Source organism: Calonectris borealis, chromosome 4 (genome assembly GCF_964195595.1).
Source record: "Calonectris borealis chromosome 4, bCalBor7.hap1.2, whole genome shotgun sequence".
Lineage (NCBI taxonomy): Eukaryota > Metazoa > Chordata > Aves > Procellariiformes > Procellariidae > Calonectris > Calonectris borealis.
In genome coordinates this window covers 2,601,434-2,617,728 of record NC_134315.1, presented here as the reverse complement: position 1 = coordinate 2,617,728, position 16,295 = coordinate 2,601,434, and the positions used below count along the sequence as shown (strand labels likewise).

General features: G+C 40.1%; 1 protein-coding gene across 9 annotated transcripts in view; it reads left to right on the top strand.

Annotated features, from left to right (window-relative positions):
* The window catches only part of ATRN (attractin), a 152,834-nt gene that overhangs the window by 108,422 nt on the left and 28,117 nt on the right, over positions 1-16,295 (top strand). For 7 of the 9 annotated variants that reach the window (XR_012673402.1, XR_012673404.1, XR_012673400.1 and 4 more), the window contains exons 25-26: positions 1,380-1,441; positions 12,485-12,563. Coding sequence is in view for 3 of the 9 variants with exons in the window: in XM_075148372.1 (XP_075004473.1) it covers positions 1,380-1,441; positions 12,485-12,563 (141 nt within the window). In the remaining 6 variants the exon portion in view is untranslated. Of the gene's footprint in view, positions 1-1,379; positions 1,442-12,484; positions 12,564-16,295 lie in introns of those variants that run through there. The other 2 variants (XR_012673405.1, XM_075148375.1) reach the window with 2 other exon arrangements.

Sequence of the window (16,295 nt, the reverse complement as noted above, 5' to 3'; positions counted from 1 at the left end):
AAAACCACCTCAGTTACCATGCGCTGAGTTTTAAAATAAAAAGTGAAATCATGCTCACTCTCTTATTCTCATCAGAAAGCTATTGGGAAGCACTTTATAAGGAAAAAATCAGCAAGAAACTATGTGTTTTCTTGTCTTTTGAGTAATATTGAGGTCACAAGCATCTGGTCTGCAGGTTTCGAGTTAGCTTTCCAGCAAAACAGAAGTTATGCACTGTAAAGGAGCTTTCGACTTGAGAGCATTTCAATGTATTTATAAGAAAATTATTTTGGGCAGCTTCTATACCAAGTTACAGTGGCTATTTAAAGCAAACACGATAATAGAAGGTGTTCTAGAGGAACAGAAATCCAAGCAATAGTTCGTTTTGCATATATTCATGATTTTTGGAATGTGTCTGTTGCTGGGAGGGGAGATTTGTATTTATGCTAATGATATTGTAACATGCAGTTTATTAAGGGGGAAAAAAAAACCAAACCACAAATGATGCCTTAAGTGAATTTAATATCCACGGAAATCTGTAAGTGCAGATTTCAGTTTAGTTTTGAAATAAATTCAGTTACTTCATGAAAGAGTTAATATCCTGTTGTGGTGCTGAGATTGATAGTCAGAGGAAATAGGAGGTACCTGGAAAGAACTTCTGATTCCTAATATTGCAGAAGTTGCCTTTCTGTTGGCTTGCCTTCCCTCTGCTTTGTTATTTTTAACCAGGCTCCCTAATCTTTCCTTTTGCCTCTAACCGCCTCCCAATTTCCTGTTCGCTTCTTCCCTCTATTTTTTTGTCCAAAATACTCGGTTGTTTTTCACTTTTCTTTGCAGTGTGAGTGGATTGCAGGAAAGTGAGTTAAGATGAATGCCATAGCTGTTTTTACAGTATCTATTATCTTCTGTATTTCATGCCTTTTTGCTGCTCTTGGTGTAAGTTACTTATTCAAGGAGATTTTGATGTAAGAATATTGTTTGAATAGGAGCATGCATTTTTGAACTTTTAAATGTTGTACTTTGGGTTGCTGCGTATACAGGAATTAAAAATGCTCTACTTCAGCTCTTTAAAACTTCTCTTTTGTAATTTTTTGAACTAGTGTTTTCTCCAAGGTAGTTAATGTGCAGTGAAGACTATTCCTTGAACGTTGCTGGGAGAGAGGGATGTTACTTCTTTAGGTCCATTTTTTGGATATATGATTTCAAAATAATGTGAAATTGTAGTTTATTTTCTTTTCCCTCAGAATATTTCAATGCTTTTTCAAAACAGTGTTCAAAAATGTTAATTGACTTAAGTAAAGATGTATTTCATTGTAATTTTTTGATCCCAGCCACAATGCATCTTAAATATGAATTTTCTTTTCAGTAAGTAATAGAAAGCATTTGCTTTTCTTTTGCAGATTGCATTCTCACAACACAGCAACTTTATGGACCTGGTACAGTTCTTTGTGACATTTTTCAGGTACTTTTCATTTAAGACAGCTAAATGTTTCTTCTTTAGGAAAGATATTTGGTTTTTGTTTTTCAGTATAGTGTTTGGGGTTTTTGTTGTTTTTTTTAATTAAATATCCTGTTTACATCACAGCCTAGAAAATGGAAATCCCTACTATGTTTAAAGTATTTAATTGGGAAATACGTTAAGAAAATTGTCTGCCCATCTTTGCAGATGCATCCTGTCCTGTACATGCAGGGCAAGGGAGGCTAGAGGAGGGGGTGGAGGCTTCTCGAAATGAAGAAGTTACTTTTAAAGTGGTATAGAAGACATCTTTTGAGCTACCACATCATACAAATCATGTATGACTTAAAGAAATTGCAGATATTCACACATCGTCAGACAAAAATCATGAATGAAGGAAGTGATTTTGCAAAGAGTTAAGCATGGATTAATTTCAGACTCTTTAGGTAGCACGTTTTGATTTCAACTGAACTCTGAAAATATGTCAAGTTAAATCCAAACATACATTTCAAAACAATTGAAGCCAAATACCTTTCTGTCCTTCATGAGCTGCTTGGTAAAGTTAATTTCTTAGTGTGAAGCAAACTGGTGATTCCCTAGGAGTTGGAACCAACAGAAGCAATTTCAACACTTGTTTCCTCTTCCATCCTCCAAAAAAATATGGCCCTAACAAAGAGGTTAAATGTCTCTCGAAGCATAGCAGGCTATCTCTTTAAGTTTCAAAATCTAATGTATTAGCCTCTATTTTAGGAACTGTTAATACCCCATAAATATAAAGCAATACTTGATTAATAAGGAGAGCTCCCACAGGGGGGATATACTTGTCTGTCTACTCCAGATCTTACAACCTGTTCTAAAGTAGGCAATATTATGCCCATTTTGAAATGAGCAGTGGGAATAATATCTTGCTTTAGATTCCATGCTAAATTTTATTAAAGCAAGGAGCTCCAGATGTGTCCTTCAGACAAGTGGTTTATATCAATTTTTTTTTTTAGTATGTAGCTTTTACAGAGTGGGGCGTGCTTTAATACAATCCCAGGTAAACAGCAGGCTTGAACCACCACCTTGCTTCCATTGCTATGGAGTAAGTGTTTACTCCTGGATCCGATTTAAGCATTTGCTCTGCTGAATCCATCACAGTCAAGGTCTTCCTAAAAATCTTTGTGGCAGGGTAATTACTTCTAAGGAGAACGAATAGGGAAGCAGTTGGTTCCTTAGTTCCTTTTTAATGGCATAAGATCAATCCGCACTTTAAAAACTATCCATTAGTTCTTTAGAGACCCAGATCCTCCTGCATATGAGAGTTTGAAACTCTTCAATATGAGTGATTCCTCCAGTTCCATTATTGGTGGAAGAGAATCACAGTTTGAAGCGGAAGATATGTGCATTATATATCTCACGGAGCACATGCAGCTGAAAATACATGTCCAAAAGTTAAGCAGATTGAAGATTCAACAATGATTTTCCTTCTCTCCCTCGCTGCTATCACATGGATCTCCTTGAGATGTAATGTTGCAATATTATTTAACATCCTAACATGCCAGCGGAATAAGAACGTGTGTATTTGGGAGAAGACAGTTTATTGGTGTTTTCCAACCAAGCATTTATGATGCATTAAAAATTCTTCGATTCTTTAACTGTAACTACTGCTAAGTTTCTCTCCCACTATTTTATTTTATAGTCACTGTAACTCGCTAAATAACTGTGTCAGAACAGTATGATTCACCTCTGCTGTTTGTAGGGGAAACTATTGAAACACTTGCATTTTTAATGCTCTAGGGTGCATTTTATAATTACAGTTGAATCCAAGTTAGGCCATAAATAAGTAATATCTGATAGCCCCCTGTGATGTGAATGAGATAGTTGGCTGAAAATTTACACACTAAGTAGAGGCAATGAAAATGCTTTCTGCAAAGCCTAAAGACAGTTGGTAAAACCACCTTTGAGGTATAAGTCGAAAACTGAGATACGTCTCAATTCTTTGAGTGTAATGGATGTAAAAAGAGACTTTATTCTGGAAAATGGATATTTAGAATGACTTTCTGTTATCATGTTCAAGGGTCTTGCTTCATTTTGCCATTCTGTGGGTAATTTTGGAAATTCTTCTGTGCTGGTGATGTTGTAGCACATTTCCCTCTTTTAGAAGCCACCCTCTCCACTTTGTGGTAACCCCGTCCTAAACACGCTCTTCTGCAGTGCTACTGGAGGAAACAGCTGGGCGTTGAGGTGCATGGGGAACCACACAGGGAAACGGGGGGGTTCATTTCTGACACTTGTGATGATTTAGGTCAAGTCAGTCCCTCCAGTGGGCACTGGGGTGCAAGCTGGATTGCCGAACTCGAGTGCTGCTTAATTTATGGAGTATCACAGGCGCTGACTGGACCGACTCTGTGAGGCACACGGTGCTACAGAGAAGCCAGGAACCTGGCCGCGCATTTAAACAACATCAGGAGCAGGACGAAACGTGACTGCTGGATTTGATTTCCATTTCATTTAAGAGCTGGGCTACTTTGGGTCAGAGGGGGTTTGCCTCACATTTAGAGGTGCTGTGAGAATCTTGGAACTCCTTTTGGAGTCGGTGTTCAGCACAAAGTCAGGTGTGTGGCTGTATGTTACCATTATTTTATTTTGCAACACGTTAATATTTTATTTTAAGCTAAGAAAATGTCAGTGGGTAAAGGTTGGGTAGAACAGTGAAGTTATGGGGACTTTAATATTGCATTATAATTGGAGCCACAGGAGAAATGATATTCTAACCGTTGTTAACCTTTGCAAAGCTAAATGAATTGCGAGCAAACTGTGGTTTTTTTCTGTTTCCTCCTCTGCTTTTCATAACATAGCTCCTTAATTTACAAATCTTGCTGTTGTCTTTCAGCAGATAGTTTGAGCTATTTTGACAGTCTCTAGTAAACATTTTTATTAGTATCTGTGCTTCCTTGTCTTCCAAAAAATCTATGTATGCCACCACACCTATCTATAATACGTATTTCTTGCCAGTGTACTTTTGCATACAGAAGATGTGAAAATATTTATTATTTTGAATATTCAGCCTTCTAAACTCATATTGCTGACCAATGATCCTGTTCCTTTTATGTTAAAAAAAAAAAGTGCATCTGTATTTCTTCTGTGCTTCTCTGCTTTATTAGTCAGATTTATAAGAGAAGCATTAAGAACGGTTTGAGTGAAATAGGATGTGTAAGCACCAGAAGAAACAGCGAAACAAGAGTTGAAAGCATGACTTGGACTCTTAGCTGCTGACACAGTTGGCTGTAAAGCAGTCGAGGATCATGCTGGTAACCCTGCAACTTGTCAGGAGGAGACCTCTTGCTCCAAAACTAGGAGGGTGGCAGCAAGGTGACAGCATGTCACCGCTGCCGTTCCTTCTCCTAGTGTAGCAACTCACTTAGAAACTCAAAATGAGGAGATGGAGGTGTTGACCAACAGACTTGCCTAAGAGATCAGAAGTGTGAAGTGAACAAAACTGAAGCCAAAGGGTCCTGCCAAAGAAGCTGTTGAGCTCTACAGGGTATAAAAGATCTATGAACTCTATAAACCAGGTTTGCTGCCTCCAGGAGATGTGGCGAGGACCTGACAGCCAGCATCCCTTGTCCTCTGTGTGGGACACAAGTGATGTTGGCCAGACCAGCTGGCCAATACATTTGACATTTGTGGGTGTGAGAGTCTGAAGGGGTATAATCAGTTTTTCTCTGAGGTTTTGTTAAATGTAATCACCTTCAGCCTGGAGAAGAGAGGGCTCCGGGGAGACCTTATTGCAGCCTTTCAGTACTTAAAGGGGGCTTATAGGAAAGATGGGGACAGACTTTTTAGCAGGGCCTGTTGCGACAGGACAAGGGGAAGTGGTTTTAAACTAAAAGAGGGTAGATTCAGACTAGATAAAGGAAGAAATTTTTTGCTGTGAGGGTGGTGAGACACTGGCCCAGGTTGCCCAGAGAGGTGGTAGATGCCCCATCCCTGGGAACATTCCAGGTCAGGTTGGACGGGGCTCTGAGCAACCTGATCTAGTTGGAGATGTCCCTGCCCATGGCAGAGGGGTTGAACTAGATGGTCTTTAAAGGTCCCTTCCAATGCAAACTGGTCTGTGATTCTATGATTCTGTTCTATGATCTCATCCTGAGCTTTGTTACGTTGATTTACCATAGTCCTCTGATGCCTTCTACTGCACTTCTGTTCTGTGTCCTCACATGCACTGTTCTCCCCATTTCTTGGCTGCTGTATGTCTCGTCTTTCATATCTGCCCTTGAAACGTCCTTCTAGGGGTTCAACGCTGACTCTCTCTAGTCCCATCGTAGCCTTACAATGATTATTAGAGAAATGGGTGTATTTCACGAATGGAACAGAAGTTGCAAGTTTTGTGTTTTCATGGTGGCACATGAAACCTCATGTGCCTCTACTAAGGTCTGAATATCAAATAGTGTAATTTTACTTTGGTGCAAATAATTGGACTTGTTCCTCAGAAAAACTTCAGAGGGAGCAGTATTTGTCTCCGTACAACAGTCAGGCAGATGGTTTAATGTGCTGTACATTGATTTTCCTGGCTGTAAACATTTGCCCAGTGTTTTCAATAAGTGAGAATGGCCTGTTGCAATGATACAAATCTGGAGTTATGCTGCAGGTATTTACTCTCTTTGCTTATTAAATAATTTCTTACTGCAGCAGAAATGGCATTACTAAATATGTGCCTAAAATACAGTCTGAATCACTGTTTTTGAGGAAGAGTTTGGGAATATCTTAAACTTCTTCATCTTATTAGAAATAAACAGTTCAGCATCCGTGACTTCCTTCTTTCCATGTTGTCCTCATCACTCTTTGTCCTCCACAATGGTCACACGTGGACCACAGCAGTAAGGCCATTTGGTCTCTCCTCCATTAATCAGTCCCATCATTATTTGTGCTCATTTATGCTTTTGGCCTCTAAAGTCTCCTGTGACAACATAGTGGTTTGGGGTGTGATATAAGTACTTTGGGTTTTTAAACCTTTATTGAGTGGGATTTAGTTTATAGTTTTGACACGTTAATTTGGGTTTCTGTGTGTGTTGTGTCGAAGCTCCTCTTCTAGTTAGTGCAGAGACTACAGAAGAGGAGAACGGAGGATGGAAGGAGTCTACAGGGCCAATGCCGTGCTTGGTCCCCATTCCCACTTGTAGCTACAGCCTGCTCAGACATCCCTGCCTTCGGAGTAGCTTGTTCTCCTGCCTGAAAATAGTATGAGGGAAAAACCTTCAAAACACAGGTCAAAATAACACTGATTTCCATTCCAGTTTCATCATGTGTCCCATGATTTTTGGTGTGTTTACTTAAAGCTTCATCTTCCAGACCTGCAAGATGACTTTTTATTTAAAGTTATGCCCTTTGTGATAGCATAGAAGGACTTGCCAATCTGAACCCTAAAAAGCAAAGCAAAAACAAATTAAAAAAACCCCAAACAAACCGAACAAATATATTAATACCTGCTTTCCCGAAAGACCTCAAACCTCTAATTAGACTGATCTTGTGCTTATGGAAGCTGCCACCATTTTACAGGGTGTCAGGTTGGTTGTGCTAGCCAATAAGTAGATTTTTAAAATAGACACAAAAGAAAAATAGTATCAACTGCCGCAAATAAGATGGGTTGTGGCTTGTTAAATCTTGGTGCCATCTTCAGTGGAAAGATAAGGTCATTAATCTGTAGGTCAGATCTGTATGTTTGCTGTTGGCTGCAGATAGTTGTTTGGTAAAGGCCAACTGTGCAAACCCTGTGCACTCCTTCAGCATTATGTACTTATTCCAATTATTTTCAGGTTTAATGCATTGAGTACTTAAAAATGTGTCTGATAACTCTCCAGCATATTAAAATTTACTTTTAAATAGCACATAAATAGCTTCCAATTCATCAAAATAATTTGGCATATGTTTCTAGTAATCATTGCAGTGCTTTCTGAAATTAAGTGACCTATATATGTTAAAGCATATTAGTGTTGAAGCTGCTGTATATTTTGGCATTTAAAACTGCCATTTTTTACTAGCAATTCTGATGTTGATAAACATTGTAGGAGAGTTTAATAATTGGGCCCTAATACACCAGATGGATTTTCTTCTCTCCTCATGAGAATGCATCGTATCAAAGTGCTGATGAAGTTTTCCAGCCATTTAAAAATGAAAGTGTACTCGTTTGAAGAGCTTTAAGGATACCTGGAGTGGAGAGAATATCCTCTCTGCTATGAAAAGGAGCTTAGAGCACAGAATAAAACCAGACAGGGTGTTTAAGTTCAGATTTTTGTGTCAGGGAGAGAATACCCTGTGGTATAAAGAGCGCTGAAGGCTTATCCACAAATGATTAATGCATGTGTTGAGGCCAACTGAGGGGAGATTACTTATAACCATGTTGCTCATTTACTGTACTTAAATAATCTAATAAATAATTAAGAATTACTTAATTGAGCTATTTATCAAATCTTGTCCATAAAATGTAAATGTAACTTCTCCTTGTATTGCAATATTTATGCTGCATAAGCATAAACTTTTATAACTTCTGTAGGCCAATAAAAGCTGCATGTGGTAGAACCTGACCCAAATGAGAAGTCATGTTCAGATTTCCATGGGATGAAAAACTCTCCAGGGGTGTTAGATGTCTCTAGATGGTTCTTTCTCCTTCCAGCCTGGTTTCACATCTGAGTTTTCTGGTTTCCTCTTTTTCTATTGGAAAGATTGAACTGCTCTCAAACTGGACTCATTACTGCCCCTAGGAAAACAGAAACCCAACAGCTGATAGTTCAGGTACAGCTACTGGATGTGCTGCTTCGCCTGTACGTGACATTTGCAGGACTACGTACAGACTATGCTGGGATGTTACAAGCCCAATAACATTTCTGTCCCCTTTACCTTCTTTTCAGAGAGAGAGATGAGGAGAAATGATACAAAAGCATTGTTTGAGATGGGAGGAGGTGTAGAGAGAAGGCTTGAATGAACAGTGGATTTCAGGGATGAAGGAGGCTCTTGGTAGGCTATTTATTATTTTTGGAGGAGAAAGAAACAGAAGGAGAAGGTAAAGCAAGTCCTGCAGCAAAGGTTTATTTTTAAAGCCATTTGGAAATGGGTGGATATTCGTAGCTGGCAGAATGAGCGCTGAGGCCGTTCAGGAGAAAGCGGGGCAGAGCACCGTGTTTGACTAGGACCCTGCCAACCATAGACTTTCGCTCCAAATCATTTTCCAACACAGCTCTCGTTCCACACAGCTGTTTCTTTCTGCTGCTTCCATATTTACACAGTTGCTTTCCAAGAAAAGGTATGGGGAAAGAAACCTTCTTTAAAGCTACTGAGGTGAAGACAGGTCCTTTTAACTTATTTCAGGATGGTTTAGGCTGAGAAAACCCAGCAGATAGATCTTGACTTCACTCTACCCCCAGGGCTCTTCCAGCAAGTGATGGACTGCAGCCCAGCAAGCAGGCGCTGCCTTTTATTCCTCCCTGAGTGCTGCCAAGGGGAGGTAGTGCAAGGGGGAAAATATATTTCCTTAGTGGCTTTATAGCTTTTGTGGGTATTTGCTGCCTCCTTGTGACGGTACAAAGATGTATGGTGCTGTTCCTTTGATATACAGGGTACTGTGCGTTTTAAAAAGAGTTTTTATTAGTCTTTAATTGTTAGTTCCTCTCTGTGCTTTCTTCAGAAAGTCTTGGCTGTGGTGGCAGAAGTAAGGCAGGAAAGAGAAACCTGTGAAAGATTCTGGCACGTACAATCTTGTGCAATGTTGCATTTCAGAAAGGGGATTTAATATAAGGATAAAGGCAATCCTCTTAGTTCTCCATTCTAGCTTTCTTCTCCAAGGGAATAAATTAATATGTAGGGAGACGCTGTGTTCAAATCAACGAAAAATAAGAAGTCAATATCTGATGTTTACAACTCTCTGAGGCCACATTTTTCCTAAAAAGGAGCCATCCTCATAGGACTTCAGCATGTTTTGACATGTATCTTCAGTTCGGGGGGTGTGTGTGTTCCTGGTGCTGTCTTATAGGTACATGTGAATGGAGCCCATACGTCTTGTAAGGGTCACCTACAGAAAGGTGGAGATCTCATTCCCTTTGCCGGTTGTGCATGGCACAAAGCAGCTTCATCTGTATGCTTGACCTCCCGAGAACCCCTCCTGAAGGTAAATCTCTCTGAAATGGGTCTTTATAACACAAAGGTTCTAGAGGTTGACGAAGCATCTGGCCCTTTCCCTCTGCCCTTTGAACCTCCCTCTCCTTTCCCCAGATAAAGGGGTATTGAGGAGGTAGACTCGGATAAGCCATGGCAGTAGCTGTTGCCCGTAAGCAACATGCTTTAGCCTGAGATGAAACTTCTCGCTGGAGTCGTGACGCGAACGCGATGGCCTGGCAGGCGTTGCGCTTTGGCAGCCTGTCCTGGGGACTCCTGCAGATGTTTTGAATATTGTTGTTTTCATGGTCAAATTAAATTGGAGCCAGGAACAGTTTTCCCCGCTGCCTTGAAGATTTTGTTTTATTTCCACCCTCCATTTGCACACTGATGTTAAAACGTTACTGAAAACAAAGCAGACCAAAGATATAGCTCATGGTCTTAGCTGTGCTGGTTTTGCTTGGATACGTTTTGGATTTTTGCTCTTCAGGGAGCACTGTCCTATTTGGGCCTCAGAGATGAAGCAAACATTGCACCTTAGAAAGACTTTAGGTTTCTTTGAGGAAAAGGGAGCTTAAAGGAAGAGAAAAACTTGCTAAAGCCATTGAGTAAGTGTGGTGGCATTCATGCCGTGGGGAGCTAACAGGAGTCCCAAGACAAATGCGGACACTCAAAAATTTCGCTAGTCCATCAGTCACTTGTGCCTTTCAAGTGTGGCATAAGTGAAAATCCATCTAGTCCAAACGTGACCTTGTCCAGGAGAGAAATACTGCTTCCAGGCGGTACGGATAGTCTGCTATTGCGCTTTAGACAGTGGCAGGGAGCGTCGGGAAAGGAAGAGAAAGCTGAAGGTATGAAATCCTCAATCATCAATAATGCATTTTAGCTTCTTTACCGATATAGCAATTAAAGATTTAATGTATATGCTTTACTAGTTAATGGGGGCATATTGTTTTTTACTGCAAAAGTCAGTAGTAATCCAGTACCTCTCAAAAAAGAAAATAAAATAGCCATTAAAAGAGCTTGTCTGAACTGTTTGTGTTTGCAGAAAAATGGCTAGGCTTTTACAGTGAAATAATGTCAGATTTTAAAATTTAGAGAAAATGCGGGGGAAGTGATTTGGAATACATACCTCTTAAAATGAAAAAGGCCAAACAAATCTCTCTGTGATCCTGCTTAAATTTATAAAGAAATAGGCACCGTAGGAGTCTTTAAAAACTGCGCAGACGTTTTAATGCTGAAGTCACACAAGTGCCAATTTTTTAATATCATATACTGTATGATAGTAAAACATACTTCTATACATATCTAAGCCTGAAAAATACAATCACGTTGCCTACTGCCTACTGCCCCTTGCATGTTTGGTGCCCGATCACATGCAGTTTTCATAATGTATAGGCTATGGATGGTGATACGTAATCAGGGACAGGCCCTCCTCTTTCTGTGTCTCCTGCTGTCTATCCTTTTCTTTAATGATAAATATTTCCAAGTTTTGCACTACTCTCTGCTAAAGAATTTGCTGTTGTAGAGTAGGTCTCCCAGTTGCTGAAGTAGTGCTTGAAGGACAAAACGTGCAGTCCCTCGCAGCTCGTACAAGGCAAACGGCACGGCATTTATGAAGAGAGGGGACAACAGGGAACTGGTGGGATGAGATGACATCCATCATCATAAGCTGGTTTTTTGGTCAGCAGTGCAACAGTGGCTTCACATCCAAGTGGAAGTCATCATCAAGGTCATGGACTTTTGTATGAGCGGGGTGGGAGAGCACAGTAGAAACCACAGAGTTGTTTGGAGGTTTGGGGATCTGCAAAAAGGATTGGAAGCAGAGCTGAGTTTGGTTTTGAAGGCAGGGAGTATTGAGCAGTCACAGTCTTTCTCCCACCGTAGTCTTTCCTGCATAGCTGTGGGTCTCCATTGGGAGCCCCAAGAACGGCGAGAACCGAGCCGTGCCCAGAGGCAGGGAGAGGGGCACTCCGGTACCCCTTCAGCAGAAATCCCTGTTCAAGCATACAGAGCACAGCGGTCAGCGTAAATAGTGCACTTTAGGAAATAAGTCATCTTCTGGTTAATCTTCCTTTAAGCACTCTCTTTAAATATACGCTAAAGTGTGGGGAGGGAGGTTTGGAGGCATTTTCTCTTACCCATCAGTGCGGTACTTGAGAAGAGAGGCGTTCGCCGGGGTTCTGATATACAAAAGGAAAAATTTTGATCTTAGAAAGCTTGTGTGCCTTGAAGTAGCTCATTAAGTATTCAGTGTGATAAGATCATAACTGTCAATAAAGTCGGCTTTTATTATTCTTCTTATTATTATAACTGCTTTTTGTTATATCTGCTTCTTTGCGTTTTCCCTAGAAGTTGATAAATCTATTCATCCTTTTCTCCTCTTCAGATTTAAGAAAAGCAATATAGATTTGGGGAAATCAAGAAATGCCTATAGTTCTGCAACAGCCAGTTAAAAAGAATCCAACTACTATACACTTTATCTTATTTTTGTAATTTGGAAAAGAAAAAAAAAATCCATTTTCTCTGCTTCTTTCAAGGCTTTTCTTTTTTGGGTTATCCCCTCACCTTAAATATCGCCAAAGATAGTCAATACTGGCTTTTCCAAATTGATTAAATCTTTCAGCCTTACTGATCTGATTTCCTGGTGAAAATTGGTGGATGTCCTATAAGGAGGTCAAACAGGTAACTTTGGAACAACAGTTTTCTCTGAAGATAGATGTACGTCATTCCTCACCAGGTGTCATGCGCGCTGAACTGTGCAAAACACTTTGCACTGCTGTATTATCTTTCATCAAAGTACCTCTAAGTATTATATGAACTTTTAGTCTATTTTTTTAGATTTGCTAGAGTTTTTCAGCTGCCATTATGTTATGAACAAGGACAATAAGATTTTTTTTTTTTTCTTTTCCTTTACAGTTGTTTCCTGTCTTTGCTCCTGGTGGCAGCTGTGGTTTGGAAGATTAAACAAAGTTGCTGGGCATCGCGACGAAGAGAGGTTGAAATGACAAAATTGAATGCTGTCTCTTAAATGACTTTTTTATAGTTGTTCTCTCTTTTTATTCACATATGCATAGCGTTAACCTTCAGTTAAGGATAAGCTTCACTAATCTATAAATGCTTCTGTTTGGGGATTTATAATAGTGTACTTTGGATTACACTTTCAGTGACAAATGATGCTATTTTAGTATCCTGATGGTGCATTTCTGTGAAGCACAAAAAAATAGGGGTGAATGTCCTACATTTGCAGAACTCAGGTTCTAGACAGCATAAATACAAAACCACCGCAAATTAGGAGATTCTTTACATCTGTTTCAGTAGAGGAAGTTTCTGCGCTGAAGCTCTGAACCACATTAGCTCCCGCTTTCATCTGTTAAAAAAATGGCTAATCCCCATTTTCAAATTAAAAGCTTATCTAAATGTTTTGGGGTTCTTTTTATTTTATTCCCTGGAACATAGTAGCATAAGAGAAAGGTGGGAGAAGCCACCCACGATTTGGAAAGCTGTGGTGTACTACTTAAAAAGGCAACTTTTAGTGTCAGAGCTTTCTCCTCCTCACCTAGCCATGGACCATACCAGTTTCCCAACTTTTTCTTGTTTGCAGCATGTAAAAAAAATGTGTGCTTTACACACCCCAAAATATGGTTCCTCCTTGTTTGTCCCTGATGCATTTGGTGATTTTTTTCACCACCCTCTTGTCCTGCATCTCAATTGAAGCTAATTTTGTGTTACACCCTAAGCACGCAGGGTGACTGAGATAGGGTGGCCAATATCTTGTCACTCAGTAGCATAAAGAATGTGTCCTTATTTCTAATTTTTAAGCATAAATGCAGAAATACATAGTAGAGCTGTCGTTCATAGATGTCTTCCGTTCCTCTTTTGTTAGAAATACTTGTAAAGCTTGAGGAAACTGTTTTAAACCTTTGCCATGCCATTATTAGATATATTAATAAAGACTGTCTCCAGAAACACAAGCCTGCACAAAAATTTTTTGACTTTTTGGTATTATCTAAGATGATTTTATAGTTTGCAGGGTGTTTTTTTTATACAATAAATCCTAACAAGGCTCTCTTTAAACATCAGTAGTTAAAATAACGATTAATAGCAATTTGTTACACTGCAAGTTTTAAGCATGCTCAAGTTTACCCCTCTGTTCTGAGGATGTTTCTGAAGCATGTGGTTTTTAGATTTGCCATTCTTCCTTCCTTTGGAGAGGTGGCTGCTCTCTTTGGTTTTCTCCATTACCCTTACAGGAGTCTTGGGTCACAGAGTTTGCAGGCTGGACTGGGAAAAACAGATTTTGTTTCACCACTTTTTTTTTCCTCCATAAACTGCTGACACAGTTGGTGGAGACCACCTCCTCCCACCACATTACAATTTAGAGGCAGGGTGAAAGGAAAGGGGATTAGGCAGCAGTGGCAGGACACCCGATTCAGACAGCATATTGTAAACTTTGAGTTAATCTATGCTGCAGCCCTGGAGGAAGATACTTCTCTGGTTTGAGTTATATTTTTAGAAGTAGTCAAGTTACAGTCGCCTGTCTCCCATGGGTTGTGCTGTAGTAATTCTGCGCGTGTTCCCCAACCTTAACCCACAAGTAAGAAAGATATAATGCAATCTGCAGGTAATTCCCAGCTATCAATCACTTCTGCTTCCAATATAAGCATTGCAAGTGCCTAACTTCTTATCGCAGTGCGGAGTGAAAAGTAGATAGCTGAAGCTTAATCTGAGATATGTATAGGACAGAAAATGGAGTGTGTTGAAAGGTCTAGCAGTCAAAATTATTCAGACAGTATTGCTTGGAAGATATGCTGGGAGAAGTTGTACAGCTGTGCTTGGTGTATCAGGTTAATGGAACAGAGCATCATCATTTGGTTGAAACTAAATTTGCATTACTCCTTGCTGAGAAAGCAGTGTACTACAAATCCAGAATCTAGATCAGGGTTTTGTAAAATATATAAGCTTCCCCTGACTTTTTTTTTCCTTTCTGTAGCTAATCCTCTTTGACCAGCTGCTTGCACATGTCAGTGCTGGTGTTCCTCAGCCTTAAGGCTAAAGGGTCTTTTGGGTGTGCAAACAAGGCGTATCAAATGTATAGTTGTAGGAAAATGAGTTTGGAGCACTGAGCAAAAGTTCAGGCTTGCAGAGTATAAAACTTGACCCGAAGTAAAAATGGGAACAATTTGTGTCATATCAGGCATAGAGGAGATGGGATTGTAAATTGTGTGTTTATTCCCTCTCCAGTGAGCACCAAGTTTAAGTATCTTCAGACATCTTAAAGAGGGAAAATGGAAATAAAAAGGCAGCTTTTATAGGAGGCTTAGGATGAGGTGAATGACATTAGGAAATAGGGATAGGAAACCTTTCTATCTTGTCTCTAGAAAATGACATGTTAAATGTATCAAGGTGGTAATAGAGAATAATGCACAAAATACGAGAGTGGCATTAGAAATTTAATATGCCCATCTGCTGTCGTGAATTTTCTGTCCTATTGTTTTATTTTAGCATCCAGATCCCATTTTCTTCACCCTCAGTCTGCTGCTTCTCTTCCACTTTGAGCAAGAAATAGCTCCTCTTAACATTTCCAGCAAATGGAGCGTGGATAGTAGTTTGGCCGACCCAGTGTAACTGTCTGCGTGAGGGTCAGCTGGATCGCTCTCCGTGCCCCATTGGGATGTGTTGGGATCATCAGCGCCAAACACGTACGGAGATAACTACATTTGGGTGTCTAGAGCTCGGTTGCACCCTTAATATACATAAAAATGTGTACATTTCACCTCCTTTCTTGCTGGGACTATCCAGGACTGAACGTTTTTGCTCTGTGCACTGCCCAACTTATTCAGGATGGGTTTTGTGTGTTGATTTACTGCAAGGGATTATCCTTCTTCTTCCTGACCTCATTGCTGAAACCTTTTTCCCTCCCAAGAGTATTCAAAATGTAGCAGCACTTCTTTTTTCACTGGCATCCTCGGCTGTAACATCCATGAACACTGAATACCATTGAGGCAGGCGGTTTTCTGTATTCATTTTTACGGCAAAGACTTTCCAAGGGATGTGTGCTGTGTATTATTTATTGCCCTGCCTTCGTTTTCTTCCCCTTCCTGCTCTCACCTGTTAGTATTTCATTCATCTCTTATATTTTCTGTCTTAGACTGTGATTTAGGGTATTCTTTGTCAAAGGAAAGGATTCAGGATTGGAATATTTTCAAACTGTAACTGTAAATCAGGATCTTCATCGCTGTCTAGAGTCTCCAGTGGTGTCTTGGAAGGATCTGGTATTGGCCTTATGCAAGAATATTAAAAGGTCAGGCTATAAATGTCGCTAAATTTGGGCAGTCACAGGTGCTTTGGAGGGCTTGTAAGAAACGAGATGTGCTGGTGCTGAACTTTGCTGCTGTATTCCCCAAGCTCCCAGCAGTCGTTTGGCAGTGTGGACCTTCTTGTTCAGTCCACCGACAGTGCTATTCAGTGTCTGTCAGCTGAGGAGAAAATACTAACTTCTTGTTGGTGTAGTGTATAGGGGGAACATGAATTGGAGGAGGGAGAAATCATGGCAAGCGGATAACTTGTACGGAGGTCTCGAATACATGGTCAGCACACTCTGTGGTCTCATCAGGGTGAAACGTAAGGCTGTGTATGTATTTTTTAAAAAGTTAGAGTGGGTTTACTTCCCAGAACACTTGTTCCCTGGAAAATAGACTGAAATGATGGTGGCCATGGTGAATTAATA